Consider the following 24,136-nt stretch of genomic DNA (forward strand, 5'->3'; position numbering starts at 1 on the left):
CTTCGCCATTTTGCAATACTCAACACTCAAACAATTTCGCATATCCACAAGTGTTTCTTCAGTTTTGTGAGACCACGTGTGTACACTCAAGATATCTAGATCGTCAGCGGAACTTCATCTTTATGTGTGTACTCTTCAGTTTATCAGAACACATAAACGCAATTTGACCAAAAGTGTTAAACTTTTTTTTTTTTTTTATTCCATTCATGGGCAGGGTAGCAATTTTTTGCCTTATTGAGATAAAAGTCTCCTAACAGGCCACAATCAAGGAAATAACACTTCTTTTTTGTTTATGGTTAAATTATATGATAACTTTACTCATTTATAATCTCGTCCCAAAAATGGGACGCTGCCCGCGAGAGCTTACTTGGGTTTTCTTAGTAGATTGCCCCAAAAATAGGACCTTGCTCAAAAATGGTATAGCTGTAATCCAACTTGTTGATTAGTTATGTACTGTAAATAAGTAAATTATAAACATCATCTTTTCAACGTTCCAAACTTTGTGTCCTATGTCGCTCCAACTTAGGGAACCAGTGTCAGAGAAACTTCATCTAAACAGCTAACAGAAACGGGTTTCAGTACTATTATCAATAAGTTGCAGATATCAGAAGAATATCAAACATTAAGAGAAGTCTACTTCGTGTGGAAGAGGAAGGAACAGTGCACTCCCAATAACAAATTATGGCTTCAGAATAAAACACTCAAATATTTTGATATACTGAAGGATATAATGCGTGAAAATCATGATGTCCCAAAAATGGGACGCTACCCACGAATGGGTTAAATCTGCGTGGGGGGGCCTGTGACCAGTAAGAAATGAAAAAAGTCTCAAGATGGGAAAAATCCTTCTTTTGTACCAGGCCTCAGGTGCGAGCATTTGAGCCACTTTGACAAGAATGCGACTGCGCTGTTATGCATTTTTATCATTGTTAAACGTTTGTATTTCATAAGAATGTAAAAATGTCATCATCCTCACGAGTTGCTGTGGCTGCTCCTCATCCTCGAGGACCCGGTTCATGTGCTCATCCTCGTCAGCCTCCTCGGCCGGCTGCTGGGGTGCCCGGGCGGCGGAGGAGGAGGCGTTACCTCTCGCCGCCGGCCCCCCGGACCCCCGACTCCGCCTGCTGCTGCTGCCCCCCGACAGCAGATCCTGGTTCATTTCCAAAAGCCAGCTTGCTACCTCCTGCACCTTCGCTAAGCTGTCTGAGGAGGAGAAGGTCTTGACATGCTGCAAGAGACACAAAAAGTTAAAAAAAAAAAAAAGGGACAAAGTCAGATTTATAATAAAATGAGCTCATAAATTATGTAGCCAACTGGTATGTAAATATGGTTCAACATATTAGAAAACCAGCAACATTGAAATAGCCTAAACCGGGCTCTTGAGACTCCCTATCTATAACAATTTGGACGGTCTTAATAGGTTATATTAATTTATTGCCAGCAGTTTAGAGTTTCCCAAAATGATGAGCAGTTATTAGTATTGACTTCATTACCACATTGAGAAAACTTAAATCAAATGTACCCAATCTTCACTTATTGGGTTTACCATTACACCTTCTAATAAGCACCTATAAAAAGGGAGAACAATTCAGATGAGAATTAATGTCATGCAGCATCAGACAGTGGAAAGAGGAGCACAGTATGTGGTTTTTATATGCGATCACACAGCGTTAGAGGCTCCACTCACAGGAGCTTGCAAAGAGTCACCTTGAGCAACGGCATGCTTCTAAAACCCAGTAACACAGATTACGGGGGGTGGGGGGGAAGAAGGGAAACAACTAGTCTTGAGATTTATACGGTCTAGATATGTTTGTGGGGAAAAAAATGAATGACTACAAAATAAAAAGGGCACATCGTTTGTCTGTGTCACAGTCCCCACAGTGTTTTCAAGCATTTACAATAAATCCATTGATTGGACATGCAGCTCACACAGTTGGATTAAGATATTTCAAAATATCGCGTGAAGCATATCGAGGAATCTTTTAGACTAGCGATCAGCAACCAAAAATACTCCATGATCCACTTGGACCCAATTTCCCGCAGGAAAGAAAATACAACAGTGGTAACAAAAGCTTTTTGACCTCTAAAATTAAGATGCATACATTTCTGTTCTAAAATGTCCATGCGAGACAAAGACTGGAGTGTTGCATTTGTGAAATCATTTAATTCTTATCATGGCTATCAAATATTTTTTGAATCAAGTATTCTACCAATGGTGGCACGATGGAGCAGCTGGAAAATATTGCCCTCACAGTTCTAAGCTCCCGAGTTCAATCTCTGATCGGCCTGCGTGGGTTTTCTCCAGGCACTCCGGTTTCCTCCCACATTCCAAAAAAACATGCAACATTAATTGGACAATCTAAATTGCCCCCAAGTGTGATTGTGAGTGCAACTGTTCTCTGTTTCCATGTGCCCTGCGATTGGCTGGCGACCAGTTCAGGGTGTCCCCTGCCTCCTGCCCGTTGACAGCTGGGATAGGCTCCAGCACTCCCTCCGACCCTTGTGAGGATAAGCGGCTAAAGAAATGGATGGATGGATATTCTACCAACTATCCCCTCCATTACTCGAGTAATGGGACAAAAATGTATTTCGTACTGTGAAAAAACGCACATGAGGGACAGTTGTATGATGTGTCTGCTTGGGGTCACATCCTCATGTTCTACTGTAGTATCTGTGCATGGATATGCCTGGCCTGATGGAGTGACATGAATATCAGCGAAGAAAAGAACAAACAAGCAAATTGTAAAATTAAGGTAAAACAAGAATAGCACAGTATATTAAATGTATTTCTTCTTGTTTTTGATGAACACCTAAGCCTACTAGAGAGCAGAATTTTAGTGTTGGTCACGAGGGTGGTACTTGGGGAGATTAGAATTTTTTTAAGGAGGTAATTGGTATGAAAAGGATGAAATACAAGTGTCTTCCTCTATTCATACTACATATCCAGTCCATCTGTGTGTTTTCTTGGCCTCTCAAATTTCACACAAAAGCTATTAATTGATTTCTCTATTTAGTCGTTCCCATGTGTCGTGCTAGAAAAGAAAAAAAAATTATACAAATATTTACAGTAATTATGACTGCATTACTGCATAGGTGTCAGTGAGCTATAGCACGAATAAATTTAGGTTACAAAAACAATTATTTAGACTAGATGTTTGCAAATAACTACTCAAGAACATCCACATCTTTGTTTCAAGTGATTGAGTAAAAACGAACAGTCCAAAAAAAATGAAACTTTCATACAGAGAAGTTGAGCTGGTTGGTTTACGACATTAAATGGAATTTCAGCTTTTTAAAAGAGATTTTAATGTCCACGTCGGGTCTTGAAATTCATTTTCATTGGGGCAAAAGTTTACTGATCCAAAGAAGACAAGTCCAAAATTCTCTCAAGTCATAAGACAGAAGAAGAAAATATTTCTTGGAAGCTGGCACACTTTTTTATGTCCTTTAGAAAGACCGGGCTTTTGACTTAGCAGACAATGTCACGAGTCTCCATTTGGGCTCATGGTCTCGGCACTGCGGTGGGGAGCGCAAGATAGATCTCAGATTGCACGGTCCCCTCGGGAGCGCTGTTCCGTGACCGGCCGCCCCGAGCAGAAAGGGATATGAATGGTTAAAATTTTCTAAGTTCATGCACTTTGGTGGTGAAATGTGTTTGTTGCTTCTGTTGCTGTAGCCATTCAACCTATTGTTTACCAGAGGACACGTGGCTTAAGAAATGGGGGCACACGAGTGAGCCGGACAGGAAGTGTAGGATACTTGAACACACAATCTTACCCAAGACACCAGTAGCCAAAAATGAGAGCCAGGCTGTAACTTGAAGGAGACCGCATGCTTTTTTACTTTTGCATTTTTAAAACGGATCCCAGAGGTCACAAAAGTTATGTCTTGCCGAAATGAGCCAGTATGAGAGGGTGGTCAATTTTAGGGGTGAAACGAGTACCGTATTTTCCGCACTATAAGGCCCACCTTCAATTAATGGCCCATTTTAAAACTTGTGTCATATATATATATGGCGCACCGCATAATAAGGCGCATGGAAAAGAGGCGACAGTAGAGGCTGGGGTTACGTTATGCATCCATTGGATGGAGCTGGGCAAAAGGGAATGTCAATAAAGGGTAGTAGTAGATAGGGCAGTCAAAATTTATTAATAGATTACAAAGCAGGGTTCTGGCAACTCCGTTCACTCCCAAAATTAATAAACATATTATTTTCCCCAGAGGTAAAGTCAGTGATGTAGGATAGGAGTCATTTTGGGGTCTTTGCACAAACACACGAATGGAAATGAAATGGGACGCTTCGCGCAGTCATATATCCCAGCATGCACTGCGTGCAACTTCTTCTACATGGCAAATTGGAGTCAGCGGCTGCATCCCGTATTCCTGAGACCTATTGCAGTTCAATATTGATCCACATATAAGGCGCATTGAATTATAAGGCGTACTGTCGGCTTTTGGGAAAATTAAAGGCTCTTAGGTGTGCCTTACAATTCGGAAAATATGGTACTCAAGTACAAAAAAATTATCGAGGAATTCCACAGGGAACCACTTACTTAGTTGTGAAGCTCAAGACAACACGGTTAACACCATCCAAAAGAGGGAACGAGGGGAAAAACAAGGTGTACCTGCAGTATTTGGTTCCAGGAGCAAGAAGATGACGACGACGCCAGAGAAGATAAATGCGGGCAAAAAGAAAACGTAGCAAGGAAAACAAAATCGGAACACAGGCCTTGCATATTTCAATAGCAACGTCTCTCAAACAAGTCAAACAACTAAAATGACTACAGCGCAAATCAGTGCGATGAGATTTGACTTTATGCACCTTAATAAACGCTTACAGCAGAGAACCCCCGATCTCGTCAGATCTCGGAAGCTAAGCGGGTTTGGCCCTGGTTAGTACTTGGAAGGGAGACCGCCTGGGAATACCAGGTGCTATAAGCTTCTCTCCCCAGCTAAAATGCAGAGGGGTTGATCAGAAAGGGCATCCGGCGTAAAACTGTGCCAAACAAATATCCGTTCATCGGAGATGACACGCTGTGGCGACCCCTGACAGGACATGCCCCAAGGAAAAGCGAAAATGTTACATTTTAATTTGTTTGAAACTTCTACAATGAAAAAAAAAGTTGTCAAAAGAATGCAGTTTGATGCTATAGCCAATTTAATAAAAAATGTTGGTTAGTTAAAGGAAACCAATTACTTGTTCATTAAAGAGTGAAGGGGCTTCTAGTTCATCCAAATACTCATAATACTTATTCGGCAGACATTTTAGTAGGGATACTCCAATACTAAAACAGTCAGTAGCGCCAGCTCTAGTCCTGTCACAAGGGAGTAAGACATTGCTCCCCATTCCCCCTTGATTGTGGGGCCAACCCCAAATATGGCTTCTGTTAGGGGTTGAGCTGATGACTACTTCAGCTTTGAATGCTAAAAAAAAAAAAAAAAAACTGAATGCTAACTGCGAAGCACATACAAGCCTCCATATAGAAACCCCACGCAAGCACAGGAGAAAATACATGCTCCACATGGGCTAAAATTCGAACCACAAATTAAGAAGCAGCTTTAACTACACGCAACTGCTTCAATAGTAGCTATTTAGCATTCCCGCAATAACAATTTAAATAATTTAACTCGGAGAGCGTCTCTTCACTCGAGGGATGAAAATTTTAGTTCTTATGAGGTTTCATATGGTAAAAGGAGTTCTGAGCGATAGGAAAGTCCAAGTCCACATTGAATGTATTTTTTCCAACCACAGTAGAATTTAATTTGTCGTCAAAATGTTTCATCATGATGTACACCCAACCAAGACTTATTCTGTACTGTGTGATCAAGGGCCTGTAAGTGATTAGGGTCGACAGTCAATCACAGGGCTTTTAAAGACAGTGTAGCGACCATTAGCGCTCACGTTAGCGCTTTCCGCACAATTAACCTGACGCTAAATTTGGCGGGTGGGGGACGCTGCCATCTTTCTCCCATTACAGGTGTTTGAAATGTGCAAATGCAGCCTTGGCGTCTTGCTAAATAACACAAATAAAATAGAAACGGTACCAAACTTGACATCTGTTTATTCACCAATGTAATCTATGTGGTTAAAAAAAATAATAATAATTGATGACACTGACAAAATTTATTGTGGTGAAAATGGCCACAATAATCTTAAAAAACAACTACATGTTTACAGGATGACCTGCGTGGAATATTAGGCAAGAAATGTAACACGTGTGTGTCTTTCAGAGCACAGCAGATGAGAAAAGAAAATATACTAACTTTCCATAAAGGCACACAAGCACCCATCGCCAGTGCCAATGCTGTGTCTACTTGTCTAAATGCAAACTAGTTAAATATATAGTGAGGAGGCTTTTGACCTCTGATTGTCAAAGTGTGGTACGCAGGCTCCTTCCAATGGTATAGGGCGGGGGAGAGACCACAGGTCAAGTCTAATTAAATTTGGTACTAAATTCAAAACATTTACAATGAATCTGCTTTAAAACAGTTCTATTAAAAAAAGCTAAAACCGGATGGACAAAGAAAGTGCTCATGTGCCATGTAAACAGTTTAGTCCGTGAAGTGTTTGCTTTGACAAGTAGAAAGCACTCAAGTCTCAATGTCACAGAGCCCTGCCCTCGGTCGTCGTGGTAGCAAAAGCTGGACACACCATTGGCCAAGCAGTATAAGCCTGCACGAAACGAGAACAAGACAGGCTACTTTCAGAAAAAACAAAAATAATTGGGTGTGTATAGTGTAATGGAATTATTGATGCTTGGGGTACACGGATAAAAATCATGTCACACTTTATCAAGATGTATGAGAATGCTCTGAAAAAATTGCTAATCTTTCAAAAACAAGGGCCACGCCCTAAAAAAATTGAGCATTTTCTCTTCACATTGACATAGATACCAATGTAATCATAGTGTGGCAATTTTCCTTTGAGCATTTCTATTGTTCACTGGAAGAGCATAAATTGCCTTGGAGAATTTGTAACTTCTATTGTGAAAGAGGGCTTTACCCTGAAGCAATCTAGCTGACGCAAAATTAGCTTTTGTGTGCCTCCCAACCTGTTGGACGGACCAGAGGAAATACAAGAAACTACGTCCACAGCGACGCAAACACGTGCAATCTTGTTTTGCCTGTTACTTGTTCCTATTTGGAGGCGGGTGAGGGTGGGGGGGGGGGTATTATTTGGCCACTTTCAGAGGAGCAGCAATCACTGCTGGCAGTCTGAAGTAATCCATTATAAAAGACTGATTTCTACCCCACTGTTGTCAAGGCTGCCACTTCCATTAAAGAATCAATTACTGCGCTGCTCTCTGATGCAACACTTGTTTGAGTGCAAGAATTGTTTCGAAGCACTGAGGCAGATCCACAAGGCTACTGTGCTTTGTGCAATTTGCAGTCAAGGCCTGGAAGATCTACACCACATCAGAACCGATCCATGATCGCAAATATGTACAGTTGTTCAGAGTAACAGCAGTACGTTTAGAAACATTTTTTAAAAAGTTGAGTAAAACTCAAAATCCTTAGAATAAACAAAGCTGTTTAAATGAACGCCGTATTTGTGCCGTGCTGTTTTTTTAAGGGCTGCACAAATCTTCGTTTCAAATGAGTTAACACGTTTGATGTACAGCCAAAAGCATTTTGCTTGACAGAGACTGAGCTGCGCTCGACTTGTTTACAAAGTAGATGTGTAGCTAGAGCATGAGGCATTTACAATTCCTGTCTATTACCTAAAGCAACTCTGGTGCGGACCAAATGAAGTTATCACTAATCTAATTTACACCAAGTTCCTCTGCCCATAATTCCACAGTGAGGCTGGGAAAGAGCTGCAATTTTCAATAACATCAAGCCAAACCCAAAAGGTAATAGTTGCACTGAGTTTTGATGGAAAGATTACCATCAGACATTTGCATTAGCTAACAGTGTTAGCTTCTGATAATCAAAAGTGAACTCCCTACTTATTCGTGGTTAACTAATTCCTTGGAGTTTATTTTTCTTGTGGATCATAAAAACAAACCACTGAAAACACCACTCAGACGTGACTTTCAGCGATTATTTATTTCTGTAATACCCTAAAATCACCTCAAACCCCTGACTAATAGTTAAGTAGCAAAAGGTGTCAAGAAAGTATGTTGGTCTGATAGTTCTGGGCTGTTCATCTTTGTATGTCCGGAGGAGCTAAATCTCGCCCAAGGTGTTAGGGGAAGTAATAAAATCTGGACTCACTATGGCACCACGCTGCCTCCAAGAGAGCAGTTTTGGTGCCTTGACAAACATCCGCTTTAGGGTGAAGAATCACAATTTTTTTATATAACATTGTGTGATAGATTTCATTGGTCGTTTGGAGTACAGAAAAACCCTAATGCTCATCGGGGATAGGAACCGAGCCATACTGGGGGTAACGAAGTGTACAATTGACACTCCAATTAATTAATTTAGACTTTCCTGTGATAAGATTCAACTGCAAAATTGAAACCTTATTTCACAACATTATACCTAGTAAAACTCTTAAGTGACTTCAATTTTAATAGCCACTCAGCAGAGAAAAACTTACATCATAAAATCCTCAACTAACAGCCTCAGCAAAATGAGGTCCTCCCAGCCATACACAGATCGTAGAAGAGTTGAGATGTACCTGTTCATGCCACTTCAGACTTTTTGACTACTCAAGGGCAAGACGCAAACGTGAGCGCCGTTTACCTTGCATTTGGGCCGGCCACCGGTGGCGAGCTGCTGCAGCTGCTCTGAAGTGTGGCTGGAGGAGAGGAGGTCTGAGCAGCACACCGTGCGGCCCAGCCTCTTCATCAGAGACGAGATGATGCTGCAACCACAGCCGCACATCCACCTGCTCATTAGGGGAGCTGCTTCAATTTTTTTCTCTTTTAAAAAGACCACTCCTTCCTGTTATCTGTGTCACCAATTCAGTTTTCCTCACTTGCGACTCCTTTTTTGCATTGTATTCCGCATGGCGCAGGTTTGTTGGAGACTCCGTGACATGGATTAGGTTATCTCCCGGCACACAAACATTAAGAAGTAGTTTCTTGCTGCAAATCCCTTGTGATTGCTTTTCCATCGAATCCACTTACATCCACAAAACACCTTCCACCTGATGTTGCAAAAACAAAAAGATGTCTGGCTCCTCTCCCGACTTTGTTCGCTGTGCACTGAGGACGCTATCCTCGTCCACCACTGTATACACACACACATGCGCGTGCACGCACACACACAGACCCACGCACACACACCCTAACACCACCACAACCAGCTACACTCAGACTGAGCTCCTCCAAGTTGCTGATAAATGTGTTTTCATCCGAATGACATTTGAGCTCCAGACGCTTCCATTAATCGGGAGTGTGGGAAGGCAGGCTGGCAGAATCATACGAGAAATCCAAAGCCACTTTGCATGCAGTGGTACGCTTGTGGAGGGGGGGGGGGGTAAAGTAGTTAGGGAGCCAACGATGACAGGGCACACGAGATTACCATGGTTATCTGTCACAATGCAGCAAATGACTCCTTTAATCTGTATGGAAAAGGGGGGAAGGCTGTGAAAATGTAGAAATGTCCTCAGTGGAAGTGATGTTAGCCATTTAACACAGAGATCCTACGAAAAAAATGGCAGGAAATTTACTAGACTTGACACTGATAGATTTAGATGGAAAAAGATGACACGCTGTGGCGACCTCTAACAGGACAAGCCGAAAGAAAAAGAAGAAGACCGATTTGATCGTCCTGATTGGATTGGCTCATAATTCGCATTTTTTGCTGCTCATTTTGATGTCGCATTTTGGAGACCCGATCGCTCCTAGAAAGACATTTACTGCGCGTCGCCATCATGCATGATGTTTGTTTTTATATAGTATTTTCGTGTCTTGATGTCGTACTGTAAATATCTGATGGGCAATTTACTTATTTCAAAAAACACCGGCATCATGGGGGGGACAAAACGGCTGAGAGAGACGTAATGCTATTGCCCCATGTCAGACTAATGCAATAAAATCTTATATTCCAATACCACCGCATCCTGTTTTTTAAAACAATCACTTAACTTTATCTCGTCAACTCAAATGAGACCGACTACAACTGTTACCGTGGGAATGACAACCCAAGCAGATCATGCTGACTGTATCATAAGAAGAAAATGGGGGTGAACGTGCTGGTGGTCATTAGTGGTCAGGACAGGAGAGGACTTCCTGTAAGGCTTACTTGAAGTATGTCCACTTTTGATGATATATGGCTTGCAACCCATCAACAAAATATTAAGTAAGCTAGCAATCCTTTGCTACTGCTTGTGGTTTTGCCTAAATATGCTGTAGTATTGTAGAACAGATTATCTGACCAGACCAACGAATTCTAAACTTTATGGAGCCAAGGAACATATTTTATAGACTTTATGGCGATTTTATCAGCCTGATCGCATCGTACATATAGTTGGCATTTTTGGCTGATCGGTTTTGATGTCATAATTTGCAGATACAATCAATGTCATCATTGATCGGCTTCAAGAAGGACATTTACTCAGCGTCGCCATTGTGCACAGTACAGGGTTGCTTCAGTATTCGCGGCTGTTCCCCGCGAATCCCGAAAATCTGTGAATGGACACGGTATGAAATCACCTATGTATGATATTTACCATTTTTTCGCGGTCATAAGATGCACTTAAAAGTCTTCAAACATGCTGGTTACATAGATAGCATGCAGGCAAACAGGCGTGTGTGTTAGCATGCATGTGTGCTACCACAGGCAGAGGAAGTGAGGAAAAAAATTGCAATTTTACATTTGTAAGCAGAAGAATCTGACATTTCCCCACACACACACTTCCAGTGTAGCAAGTCATTCAAAATGTTGTTCATGCTCAAAACACTGATCAAAACAAGACTCGATGGGCCTTACTTTGTTGTAAGAAAACCAACTGACAATGTATGTAATACTTTGAGCAGATGATCGACAATAATCTTGTTCTTTTCCTTTCGGCTTGTCCCATTAGGGGTCGCCACAGCGTGTCATCTTAGATGAACGCATATTTGTTTGCCACAGTTTTTATGCCGGATGCCCCTCCCGATGCAACTCCTCTGCATTTACCTAGGGAGAGAAGTTTACAATAAAAGCACTTTTTCAGTTTGATTGATACATGCTTGTCAAAGCCAGATGGTTAATTGGCTCACTCGAACAGAAATTCAAATTTTAGTACCTGTTTTCAAAGTGTTTTGCAAATAAAGTTGTCTTGGCAACAACCAAATAATACACAAGTATTAGTACAGCTTTCCTCGTGCCTTTGAGACGTTGGTCGATGACAAGAATCTGATAGTAATCGGATGCCATTGAAGGTTGGGGTGGTGGAGTATGGGGAAGATAGGATGACTCTCCAAAAAGGAAGCGCGGCAGCAAGGTGATATTAATAGCTCAGGCATTATGTTGATTGATTCCCTGTCCTCCCTATTGCAAGCATTGTGTCAGGAGAAAGGCACGGCAAGTAATGAAACAACCCACGAGAATGAAATGACACCACGAAATTAATGCAACAAGTCAGACGAGGTAATTCTGGGAATATTTAGTGAACAGGAAAAAAAAAAAGGTCATAAAAAAAGAAAAGAAACAGCGTGCAACGTTGATTGAATGTACATCTGGCAAGAGGAGTCTTCTAAAATAAACTCAAAAGCTGTTTGACCTAAATACTGATGGGCCCTAGTTTCAAAACAATGATAGCGCATAAGCACAAACGTGATTACCAGAAAGGCTTCTTTTCTACTCTGCTGTATGCAATACAGTCAACTTTAACAAAAAGTCTAATTTTAAAAAAAATTGCGACCTATATGCTATAGCACTCCAGTCCTTCAAGCTGGTCGGGATACAGATTGATACGTGGCTTCAACTAATCGTTGAAAGACTTGAGAATTTTTTTTAGTCGACAATAACGTGATGAAAGTAAGCCAATGTTGATTAATTGATGATGTTAATGATATTTTTTCAAGAGACCTATTTCAACAGACAAGAGAGAGAGAAATAAAAACAAATGAAAAATACGACTTATCATTACGCTTAGTGGGACCCTTCCACACGGCTTTCTCAAAAATGAAGTCTTGTCTCGTGTGTCACGACATAGTATGTTGAATGACGCCACATGACAGCAGGCTCCAAACATTTCAACTTATGCTTTTATATCTATTTGACAATAGACTTGGATATTTTGCAGTGACGGTGGTAAGTCTTATTTTTGGTGAAGTATTTCCACATGCTTGGAGCATAGTACGACGAGTGGCAAGTCTGGTGTTACTGCGTGTTGTAAAACAAAGACAAACGTCTTATCACACAGGGGCCGCGCATTATTCGTCATAATATTGTTCCAGTGAAGATGGTGACTTCAATTTACACTGGTGCCCTCATTCCTCGCTACTAGTCCCATGGTGCGTCTGGTATGAATATTTTGAAGTTCAGTAGCAATCACAATCACTGACAATAGCGAGGGTAACCACTATTCTTATCCACTACCATCTTATTTTTGTCTTCATGCATCCCATGGATGTATGGTGCTGACGGTGAGATGGTACAAACAGGTAACCCACGGTTCAGTACAGTTTCAAGATATGTTTTGCTTTCAAAATTCTCTATTTCACTTGTCAGCAAAAACTGAATTTGGTGGTGTATTGAATAACAGAGTTCAACTTCACCGTGAATCAAACAACTCTTTCGAATAGTACACTACCTTTTACGCCTTGACCACTGAACTGACTATATACGTATGACAAAACAGTTATAAAATAGTGTATGAATACATTCAATAAATGTAAACAAAAGGCATTACTTGTGTAGTTTTATTAAGCCTGCGTCAATTGGTCATGCCTCTACCCTACTGTGCAATTTTGACTTATAGGGAGCAGTCCATGATCGCACTCAGCACCCTTCTTGATTCATTGGTGCCCGTACTGGGATAACTCCCATTACCAACATGGCTGCACCCTTGAAAAATCCTGCAAAAACATCCCAGAAAATGAGTTTCAGGGATTGATAGAAGAGTTACAAAGCAACCATGCTTGGGTGCTAGTGTGTCTGCACATTAGTATGAGTAGATATTATTTTTCAACTTTCATTGAATTTTGATTGATTTGGAGGCCCCATAGCTCAGTGGTTAGAGCACTGGTTTGGTAAACCAGGGGTTGTGGGTTCGTATCCCACTGGGGCCTCCACTCCCTGAGAAGGGTTGCGTCAGGAAGGGCATCCGGCGTAAAAATTGTGCCAAACATATATATGCGTTCATCTGAAATGATACGCTGTGGCGACCCCGAAAGGGACAAGCCGAAAGGAAAAACATTGAATTTTGATTGATTTGAGGGATGAATTATCAAAATCTAAAAATCCACAAAAAATCCACAAGGGTTAATTGCAAACTAAACTTTAAATCAGTTTTTGGGAAAAATGACAAAAAATAAATTAGCGCACACTAGTTCTCAGTGGCACAAAAGTGCTACATGCAGCGGACACTCTGAAACAAAAATGTCTTGATGCATGTCCTTATCAGAAGATAACAGTAATCTTAGCATCTAACAACACCGCGTGGAGCTAAGTTGATGGCTCTGACAGGTTAGTGCAGTATCTTAACAAATCAAAGAAACAGCGGATCTTTGCCCAGCGTAGCTTTCAAGCCACGGGCAGATAAACTGTGTGGAGGCAGGATAAAGGAAATGAGCCGAATGGCGAAATTACGATCTCAACTGTTTGCTGATATGCACATTTTATGATGATCGTACACAAACAAGCTATTAAAAATAACTTTTTTCCTTAAACTGTTCCCTTTGATAGCGCTGTTATCATAAAACAGATTCAAGAAGGCAACTAAAGACTGTCACCTCAGCTAAACACATGGTAAGAATATACTAGTGACATGTTTTTTTCGGTAAGAGCTGACCAAAAGACAGTTAATGCACAGATGTCACTGTATGTACACACAATCACTTGAAACGCTGCTCGTACACGAGCTCTTTTTTTGCATTTTTTTTTTTATTGCATTGACAATAAGAGCACATCTTAAACGAAACTGAATGAGTCCAGTTTGTGCTTCATCTCCGAGTGGGGGAGGCGGGCAACGATCCTATTTACCGTTACAGTCTTTTCCTACCAAACACAGGAAAAGAGGGTTCATTATTTATGAATATGGCTTTTCACCGTGTCAGCTCAGTGCCTCTGTGTATTGATCCATAAAGCAGAGTGGTCACTGAATCGAAGCAGGCAGGACAACATATGTGAATCATGGTAATGTTTTTACTCCAGCAGACACAGAAAGCCTGTCTCTTCAAATCAGGTGATGAAAATTTACATCAACTGCAGACTATTTCTTCCTCGAGGTTGCTTGCGCTTTACTGGCCAAAGGTGGTGAAGTGTCATCATCAATTTGGTGTTACTGCAGGTGGCATCCAAATCAGCACTTGTTAAAAATGCCCCCTGCTGCGTGATGACTTTGTCACAAAAAAAAAAAAATCTGATTTGCTCAACATGAGAAGATCGCTGTGGCGGCCAGGACATTTTTGAGGATACTGAGAACCGAAATAAGAGCTTCAAAAGGAGTTCAAATACTCCATTATAGATGCATTGACACTTTAGGCATTTTCAATCTATCCACTTTCAATAGAGCTCGCGCACCTACGTCATAAAATCGTGTGACTTTTGTTTACCTCGCCATATTGCTGGTCTAACAAAGCTTTGTTCAATGCTAAGTCGGATGGAGACGACACAAAAATATGTCTTACAACACGACGCCCAGTCTTGTCCGATACCGTTAAAGGTGAAAATAAACAAAGGTACTTGGAAAAAATTGATAAAGTCGGCATAGAGGACCTATATTTAATGCCGAAGTTGATGTTTTCGCCGAGACGGAATTGGAGCGTTAATACGCTTCCGCTTGTCTTGGACAACTGGGTATACACATGGATCTGGTGAGTAAGTCGTCGAGATTTACACAGAAAAGTTTGAAAGCGTATAAAAGTCTGGACACATACAAGTACTTCGTTGCTGGATCTGTTCTCAACAGGGAGACAGCTTGTGAACGCGGAAGTGTACTTGGCTACGCGGTAACCTTTGCCGAAATCCATCGATCTTTTCAGCTAGTTTTCAATACAAATACCAATATTTAAATAAATGACCCCTGGTTTTACACAAACTCTCATTTATTAACTATGATTGAAAAAAAGGGGAGGGGCGGAGTCATCTCCACGGAACGCAGGCGGAAGCGATTGCGGTCGCACTTTTTTTTTAATACCTATTGTTCTCAAATGAGCCAGCTTGGCATCATAAATACTTCTTGGTAATTTGAGATTGAGAAGAATAATTCCTACCTGAAATGAAGCAAGTGTATTTTGGTCGGGCACCATTCATCACGTTTAATTGCCGAAATCCATCGATCTTTTCTGGTCTTTTCAGCTGGTATTCCATAGAATGATCTCTTTGAATATCTGTCTCGTCTGTTGTGACAACCAACAGCACAATAGGTCTCGGGTATTGTGAATATTGTCCTTCGGTTCTGTCTCCAACAATGTCGAGCAGCTCTGTTTGACCGGCAATATGGCGAGGTGAAAATGGTGACATCACGTGCACGAGCTCTACAGCTAAATTTGTGATGTTTTTGTTGGTCCTTGTAAGTTACTTTCTGCTTCACATTTTTTTTTGCCGTGTGCGATGTCAGACCAGTTTGTGCTACCTTGTTAGGTGAACTATTGGTGAGCCTTATATGAAAGTGCTCTTGGTATATAATTATCATTTATGTAGCAGGGGTTCATGATTGTGTACCTTCTAGATGCATGCTATTAGTGCTTTATAATCACTTCCATTTTTGGTAATTGCAGCAAGGCAAGGTTCCTTTTCCCTGCAAATAGGTGGGGTTCACTCTACCATGCTTTACACTACTTTGTGCATCAAACAAAACACTTGGCTTTTATGACAGTATTTCAGACAGTGTAGTCTGGCCTGTCTCAAAGTCATGAATGGAGAAAGTCAGTGCGGAGGTAGTATTATGCAAATATGCTGCGTGCCGCTTCTAATATTTGGGTGACTTTATTTAGCTACACTAAATAACTATGATGCAGTACACTACTTTAAGTACCACCACAATAAAACAATGTTAAATAAATGCTACTTTATCAAAAGTGAGGATTAAAATGCATAGACTTTGTAAGAGCACAGTTTTTGCTATACCATTTCATTACACTGTAATGCTCAGTGACCCTGGATCATTGCAAATGCAGACATGACGTCTCTCTCATCTTGCAGTGGCAGCTTCCTGCCCCAGCGTGTTTGTTGGGGATTTCCTGTTTTCGGAAGGGTTTCCAAAAGCATGAGTGACAAAAGTGTCAAATATGCCTGTGGCCCCACGAGTTCAAACACGTCGTTGTGTAGGAATAAGCTCTGAAACGAAGTCTTTTTGTTGCTTGATATTAAAGCCGCACGACTAATCAAATTTTCATCACAATTTTGGCTTAAAAAACCCAGATCGTCTGATTTTATATATTTAAAATGTGAATGCTGCCTTATATGAAAAGTGCTTGCTTCATTTATACCAGTGTCTGCAACCTAGTCAGCCAGCCACCAGGGGGCATATGACTGGTTAAGGCAGTGGTTTTCAAACTTTTACTTTCAATTACTTTTGGATATTTTGAGTTGTATTTTTACGTTTCGTACATCGTCACGTTTTATATTTCGTTATATATTTTTATTTCAGAATTCTTAATAGTATGTAATATTTACTTTTATAGCTTTTGAATTGTATTTTTACATTTTATATGCATTGTTTTGTATTTTATTAAATATTTATGTTTTGGAATTTTATTGATATATTTACTTTATTTTAATGTTTTTATAGCCACATTACTAAACATTCATGATTACAAATTAAATTGGATTTTTTTCAATTTTTTCTTTTGTATTTTGACTTGTAATTTCACATATTATATATATTCATGTAGATAAGAACAATGAATTGAAATAGAAAAAGTAACACCACTCAGCCTTCCAAGATACCTGAAAACACCAAGAAGCGTGTGATGCTCATTTTTACAAAGGCAACACAGCCCTTGTGTACCTTGTGTCTGGTCCACCAGGATTAAGCCATCAACACCTTTAAGGGCAAGATATGCAGCGAGACGATGCTATCGCTTTACCTTCAAATCACCAATGCATGCTGAGATGAATTATTCAATGCTCACTCTGGCAGACACGCAAACACACACAGCGTTTTGGGTGCCACTCGCCGTCTTATAGACTGCGACACAGCTGTCCAAGCATTGCATATCAAGATACATATACACAATATATAAGTCATAAATATAAAACAATTAAATAAACAGAAAGTACAGCGGTACTTGAGTGTGTCTCCTTGTACCACTTGACCACACATACGTTTGTACCACATTTGTCGGGACCACCAGAAACAAAGGAGCCTTTGCATACCAATGAACGTACTATGGATATAAAATGGAAATCCCACGTTTTTGTGATATGGGAAAAAATAAGACCAAGATGTGTCATTTCAAAACATTTTCCTCCATTAATATGACCTAGGGACGGACAATTAAATGATTTAATAAATTCAATTGGATTCCAGCTGTGTTTAGAATTAACACCATTAATCACGTAAAAAATTCACGAGGCAGCACACGCCTGCCGCTGATTAACACCACATACAAATAAACCTGCTCTAGTAGCTTTTGTCTTGATATCTTGCTTTCTACCCTATACATCTCATATATATTTATACATATTTCTAAGCATAGCAAACATCCGGGTCTCTCCCCCTCTTGTCCTGTCCAATACTGTCCTGTTCTTCCTTCACAGGATGTAGAACGACACTAGTTACAAAAGTCAAATCATTCCACTCATCCTGTGTGCGTTCAGCATTACCTGAGCTGTTTCAGAAATACAAATACATCAGTTTTCTGAGCTGCTTATCCTCACACGGGTCAGAGGAGTGCTGGAGCCTGTCCCAGCTATCATCAGGCAGGAGGTGTGGGACACCCAGAACTTGTTGACAGCCAATCGCAGGGCACAGAAACAGACAACAGTCACATTCACAATCACACCTAGGGGCAATTAACGGTCTCCAATGTGTGTTTTTGGGATGTGGGAAGAAACCAAAGTACCTGGAGAAAACCCACACAAGCACAGGGAGAACATGAAAACTCAACACAGATTTGAACCCCAGTCCTCAGAACTACGAGGCCAACGCTCTAACCAGTTGTTCCAACGTGCTGCATGTACACACACACACACACACACACACACACACACACACACACACACACACACACACACACACACGCGCTCGTTTTTTTTTTTAATGATTATTGTTATTAAAAAAGAACAGCATTTACTCACAGTTCCCTCTGCTTGTATTTGCTCAGGGCACAAGCTCTGATCTCGGGACCGGATGCCGGCTCGGGCACGCGGATCCCTACTGTGGACAAAAGCACCGTCAGTGCTGCCGTCGTCGTTTCTGTCTCTGAGGTCATTAGAGGGTCACGGTGCCGCGGTGCCGCCTGGAAGCGAAGGAGAGAGAAAGAAGAATCATAAGTCCCTCAGGAAGACACGATAAAGGCAAGCACAAGAGAGTTTTGTTGTTAATCTTAGAAATAACACCGAAAAGGGCCGTTGGGTAAATGGTACATGGGGAACACCTGGAGAGAATCAGCCCCACAGATGTGTTAGTGCTACGGGTTGCAGAACGTAAGATTTTTTTTCCCCCAGTCGACGCAAATGTGATCAAAGTCGTGTTGATGTTGAGAACATTGTTATTTCTTCAATACAGTGGTGCCTCGACTTATCAACAGACAACATTGGTTCCCAAACTTTTTTTTGCAGTGCCCCCCCCCTTTCAAGATTAAATTATTTTCAACCCCTAGCCCCCACCCCTCCACTGGGTTAAAAGCAAAAATTTGCAATATAAGCACTAACTATGGTGTCAGCAAGCTTCACAGGAACCAGCATACAGTGTAGAATTCTTTAAATAAACACACAAAAAAAAGAGCCTAGGTGCTTGCTTCAAGCTGACTGCCACTTCCAGGTGAAATTTACTAAATTACATTGGTAAATTTTAAAATTAAAACTACTTTAAGACTAAAATTAAATAATGACGTGTATCCAACCACATTACCTAGCTTCGTCTTGTGAAAGTCCGCTAGCTTAATGCTAATGCAAATGCGAAATGGCTGAGAAAATAGCATGGATATTGTCGTCGAAAAATGTTAAACATGAACAAACGGTCCAGCAACATATGCAGACAAGACAATAAAACAATACAGCCTTATATTCTTCATCCTATGGGGGAAAAAAAGCTGGGAGAGCTTGTATCTCAACTTACTGCTTGCAAGTCAAAGCAAAATAAATCGGTCATATTTCACTCGTATCTCCAGGACTTACTGTATCCGAGTTATAAATAGCCTTACAGTACAGTGGTTAACTTTTCTTTTACTATTATATTAAACGGTTACTGAGGGCAACATTCATTTGTTTTGAACAGCATGGAATTCCACCTACGTCAGGTCCCCTATTTGAGGTTCCATTGTAATTCCTCAACTAGTCTTTTTCCTCGTGAAGAATGGAGCAGCTGTCCAACAACAATACAAACCCTTCCAAAAAGTTGGCTTTTGTACCGAGTTGACGTCAACAAAAAGTGAATTTTGGACATTGAGGTCTGGGAAAAGAACAGATGTGCATGCAGTCAATCCAGCTGTAGTGCGACACTTGATAACTGTGGGACACGAGGGAGAAAGGGGGGTAGGGGCAATGGGAAATCTCAAGTATTTCAACTTTGTAAAAAAGTGAAGGACTTGCTTTTACAATTAATGGAAAAGCCACCTAAGTGTTAGGCCATTTTATAGTGAGTTTTGACAGCTGCACAGAATGAATGACGTATCAGGTATAAAGTGATGCCTGCAAAAGGGAACATATTTACTGTCTTTATAGGGACACGATTTTCCCCACACTCTCGGCTCTGCTTCCGCTATTACAAGCTGCTCGCCTTGTCTCAACGCCCTTGCTTTCCCCAGTCATTGTAACGAAAGCCATTGGTCTAACAAGGAGTAAAATAGGGCAGGATTAATACCCATGCCCAGGATAAACCTATTTTCAGAGAGAAGAAATTGGATTTGCAAAATCAGTTTTACTCCAATTCTTGACCCTTTGGGCTTTTTTTTAATAAAAGCGTGTCACAGGCCTGTTATGACACATGTACTGTTTTCAAATTTTGAAACAAGCCCATATGACTTTAAAAATGTTCCCGTTTTCAATAAAAGAAAATATAAGCCATTTTATGGTTAGCCATAGTACTATGGTCTCCAAATGGCTGGCGACCAGTCCAGGGTCTATGCCGGCCCTTGCCCAAAGTCAGCTGGGAGGGAGAGAGGGGGCAGAGGGGATGAATGGTTGGATGGATGCTAGATCTCACCATTTTGCAGTTTTTCACCTATTATGGCTTGGGTCAGGAACATTTCGACCACGATAAACAGGGTTTCACTGTCATGTGAATCCACTTACTCTTTTGCACACAGACAACACACACGAGACAAAAATGTTCAGAACGTAGCTGTTCACCAAGCTGTTTGGATCTCGTAACTGTACTGACAACCTGCTCGCACGGTGGTCTTGCATCACCATACTACCCACAAATGCTGTCTTGAAGAGGTGCTAAAGGAGAGGGCGGAGGGGTGGAGGTTGGTGTTTCACTCAAGGGAAAGGAAGCGCAGCGGCAGACCTGAGCTGTCTGCAACATGCCGCTGCCATGGAAACTCCCATAAGCCAAACGGCCTGGCAGTAGCACGGCACAGTAATTTCCTGACCTTGAAATTGCAATGCTGCCGGTCTGGATGGCAGGTGGAGAGGGAGAAGCACCCCCAAAAAATGTGTTGGGCTTTTTTATTAACTGGAAAGGCAGTGTCTGGTCTGGTGTGGTGTGTTGAAAGACAAATGGTTGGGATGGACTTTCTTGGGTACAGAGTCCATGTGTTGCAGTTTCTACATGGAGGGGGCGTATGGACATAATCGGATGGTAAATACTGAAGAAAGTGACAGACTTGTTTTCCTTCACCGCTTAGTTCACTTCGACAGTACAAAAGGATAATCCCCTCTTAATAGACTTAAAGGCACTTTAACTGATCTCCCGGCTGTCTGCGTTTCCACCGGGAAGCCTTCTGATCTGGGTCAGAAACCAAGAAATACATCCTAAAGAGATCCCAAAAATGCCTAAATTTACAGATAGCCAGATGGATTTTAACACCTAGATTAGAAGCTGATTCAAAGTTCTCACAAGTTTGAACTAGAACCCCAAGGAGTCCGTTTGCGCAATCGTTTTCCCAAGTAGTGCAGTCTTAACAGGGGGGGAAAACGATAAAAACCGCTCAGTTGAAAGGAGACAAACACCAATAATGGAGAATAAGAGTCTCTCACACAAACTCATATTGTCCGAGAGGAGACTGAGGGCATGGCTACAGCAAAGTGGTGCCTGTGGAACGAAATCCTGCAGTGTCTGGGGCAAGCTAATGTTAGCATGTTTATTTTTGGGTGTTATGCAGCAATATGTCCTGTTAGAATAACAATGGATCAGCCTGACTTGACAAGGTACTTGTAACAATACCTGGTAGAAGGTGTTTTTATCAATGGAAAAGTATCAATAGCGAGTAAGGTATACGTAGCAGAAAGGGACATTAGTCAAGCCATTTTGGATAGGCTGATGCCTGCAACTTTTTGGGGAAGACTCTTTTCTGTTTTTAGTCCGCAAAGTAAGGTCAGAAACACCATTGGAGTGGCTTCAGACAATTCTATCCGACCTTGATAGAAAAACTTCCACAAATACCTAGACATCCCAATACTAGTGTCAATATTTAGGAGCAACAGCATGCGTCTTACCTCAGTTTTGATCTACACAAATAATTCATCCACAGAGTGAGAACGAATGTGGGTCAGAGAGCTAATCTGCATACATTTCCAAGTGAGCAGACCTTAACCCCACATCATGAAGAACTGCACTGTAGGTTTAGCATCACGCTGGTTGAAGTATACAGTGAGTGCTGGGCTTCATTACAATGGTCTGTTAATACAACCATTTTATTTTTAGTCTTTTGACGTAGTACCGTAAATATCTGACAGCCAATAAAGTTATTTAAAAAAATGTCGACAGTGTGAGACAGACATCTGAAACAGACAACAAGTAAAGCTTCGATCAGACTACAAGAGAATTTTGGTCTTTCACAATTGCATTATGTCAGACTACTGCGATAAAATCTGATTCATTAAAATAGCATTCCGTTTTTTTATGATCACTGGGCTCTATCTTGTTCGTTCAAACGTTATTGGATACACTCGTTATCACAGCGACGACAGCAATAATGGATCACATACCGGTAGTGTATATTATTAAAACAAAACAGGGAAAAACATCTGCTGTGGTCAAGGTTCTGTGGTGTGTGATACTTTAAGTAAAGTAATGTAATTTAATTACAGTAAGTTGGAACACATTATTATCATGTTGTAATATTGTTTTAACATTGCTGTTTGAAATAGGACCTGACAAGTTAATTTTGTTAAACTCGCTCATCATTAATCAGCACCAAAAGTCCTTATTGTGTAAAGCCTGAAGTAAGCACAATGTATCAGTGCTGTCAATGACGCGTAATCATCTGAGGGGTTGTTAAGTACAAAAGTATGAAAGCAAAGGATGACAAATTAAAGCATGAACTAATAGGACACTCACACTTGATGGCCACGTACGCCACATCCGACACATGCTGACGTGCGTGCATGTCTAAATGTGTCTCTCTCACGGGAAACGACAGAAAAGCCCTTTTATTTCCTCTTTCCTAAATCTCACACTGCCCGAACACCACTCTGAAAAAGGCCCAACGCGCTTTTTGTTCCCAACGTTCGGCCATTCCTCCTGATCTCCATGACGTGAGCTTGTTCGCGGCCCGCTCACTCTTATCGTCGTGCTCCCGCAAAACAAGCCTTTAATCTTAAACAAACACTGAGGCGATAAGGCATTCCAACTACTGAAGCTTCTCAGGCTTTAGGAATGCGTCGCCACCTGTGAGACTCTCGCTAGTTACACAGTTTCATTTATTTACACCGGTCAAGAGGTCTGATGGTCTGTTATAAGTACAGTACAGTGGGTTGCGATTTTGAAAATCTGGTTCTGGGATATATGCTTTAAAGACGTCTCAAAACACACAAATTATGGTCGAGTGCATTACAGTACAGTAACTTGTGTACATTAAACCATAAAAATAGCAACAAGATATCCAATTAATTTGACTATTTATCAAGGTGTTTCTTTTTAATTTATTATTTCTTTAGCAGTTTTTATAGTGGAAACCACCTTCCTGTTGACATGCACTCACTGTTGTCAACTTAGTGATTTCGACGCTGTTTAGCAAAATTTACGAGCCCTCTAGCAACTGCCCCCCCCAAAAAAAAAAGTGACTGGTGCGTTTAATTGGCGGACCATTTTTTTTTAACTGCTTCGCGTACAACAAAGAAGCTCAGTGGAAGGCAATCACAAAGTCATCTGTGCTGGAAGAGACATGGTAGCCATTTATATGTCGCAAAAGCGGTGACTCATCTAAACACATTGGAAACGTTTGACCCAAGGTATGTGCTTCCAAGCGGCAAATATTTTTGCCAGGGAGCTTTCGCTTAATAATAGACAAACCAAAACATCCAGTTTGATGATTCATTTTCCCCTATTTTTCCAGGCGACAACTACTACTTTTTTCCATCGATGCGAAACCTGAGGCATATTTAACAATGCGGCTGGAATATATATTTATACTGTTTTTTGTCAGAAATCGGCTATCAGTTTAAACGTACAACAAAAACTTGTTTGAACGTAGTGGTTAAAACATGACTGTTCCCTATAATAAACTCGGGTTTGGGGATGCACAGATGCCTCCAATGTGTAGTAGAAGAAGAAGACTTTACCTTCAGCATTTTTTTAGAAGAAGTAAATCTACCTCAAGCCTGTGTAGAAGAAGAATTTACCTCAGGCGCATGTAAAAGGAGAATCTACCTCAATTGTGCGTAGAAGACGACAAAGCTATCTTTAACGTGCGTAGAAAATTGTACTACCATAATTTCCTTCCTACAGTATAAGCCGCAACATTTTTCCACACGCTTT

The 24,136-nt window shown here is 41.0% G+C and overlaps 1 protein-coding gene and 1 non-coding gene across 2 annotated transcripts in view; one reads left to right on the forward strand and one right to left on the reverse strand.

Moving 5' to 3' along the window:
• The window catches only part of LOC133505796 (cilia- and flagella-associated protein 251-like), a 48,688-nt gene that overhangs the window by 18,495 nt on the left and 6,057 nt on the right, over positions 1-24,136 (reverse strand). The window contains exons 2-3 of the mRNA XM_061829258.1: positions 18,349-18,509; positions 977-1,228 (exon numbers count right to left, since the gene is read on the reverse strand). Coding sequence (XP_061685242.1) covers positions 977-1,159 — 183 coding nt within the window. The 5' untranslated portion in view covers positions 1,160-1,228; positions 18,349-18,509. The remainder of the gene's footprint in view (positions 1-976; positions 1,229-18,348; positions 18,510-24,136) is intronic.
• trnat-ggu (transfer RNA threonine (anticodon GGU)) lies at positions 13,100-13,172 on the forward strand. Its single transcript has one exon. It is a non-coding gene; the product is annotated as a tRNA-Thr (tRNA).

Source organism: Syngnathoides biaculeatus, chromosome 9 (genome assembly GCF_019802595.1).
Source record: "Syngnathoides biaculeatus isolate LvHL_M chromosome 9, ASM1980259v1, whole genome shotgun sequence".
NCBI classification, from domain to species: domain Eukaryota; kingdom Metazoa; phylum Chordata; class Actinopteri; order Syngnathiformes; family Syngnathidae; genus Syngnathoides; species Syngnathoides biaculeatus.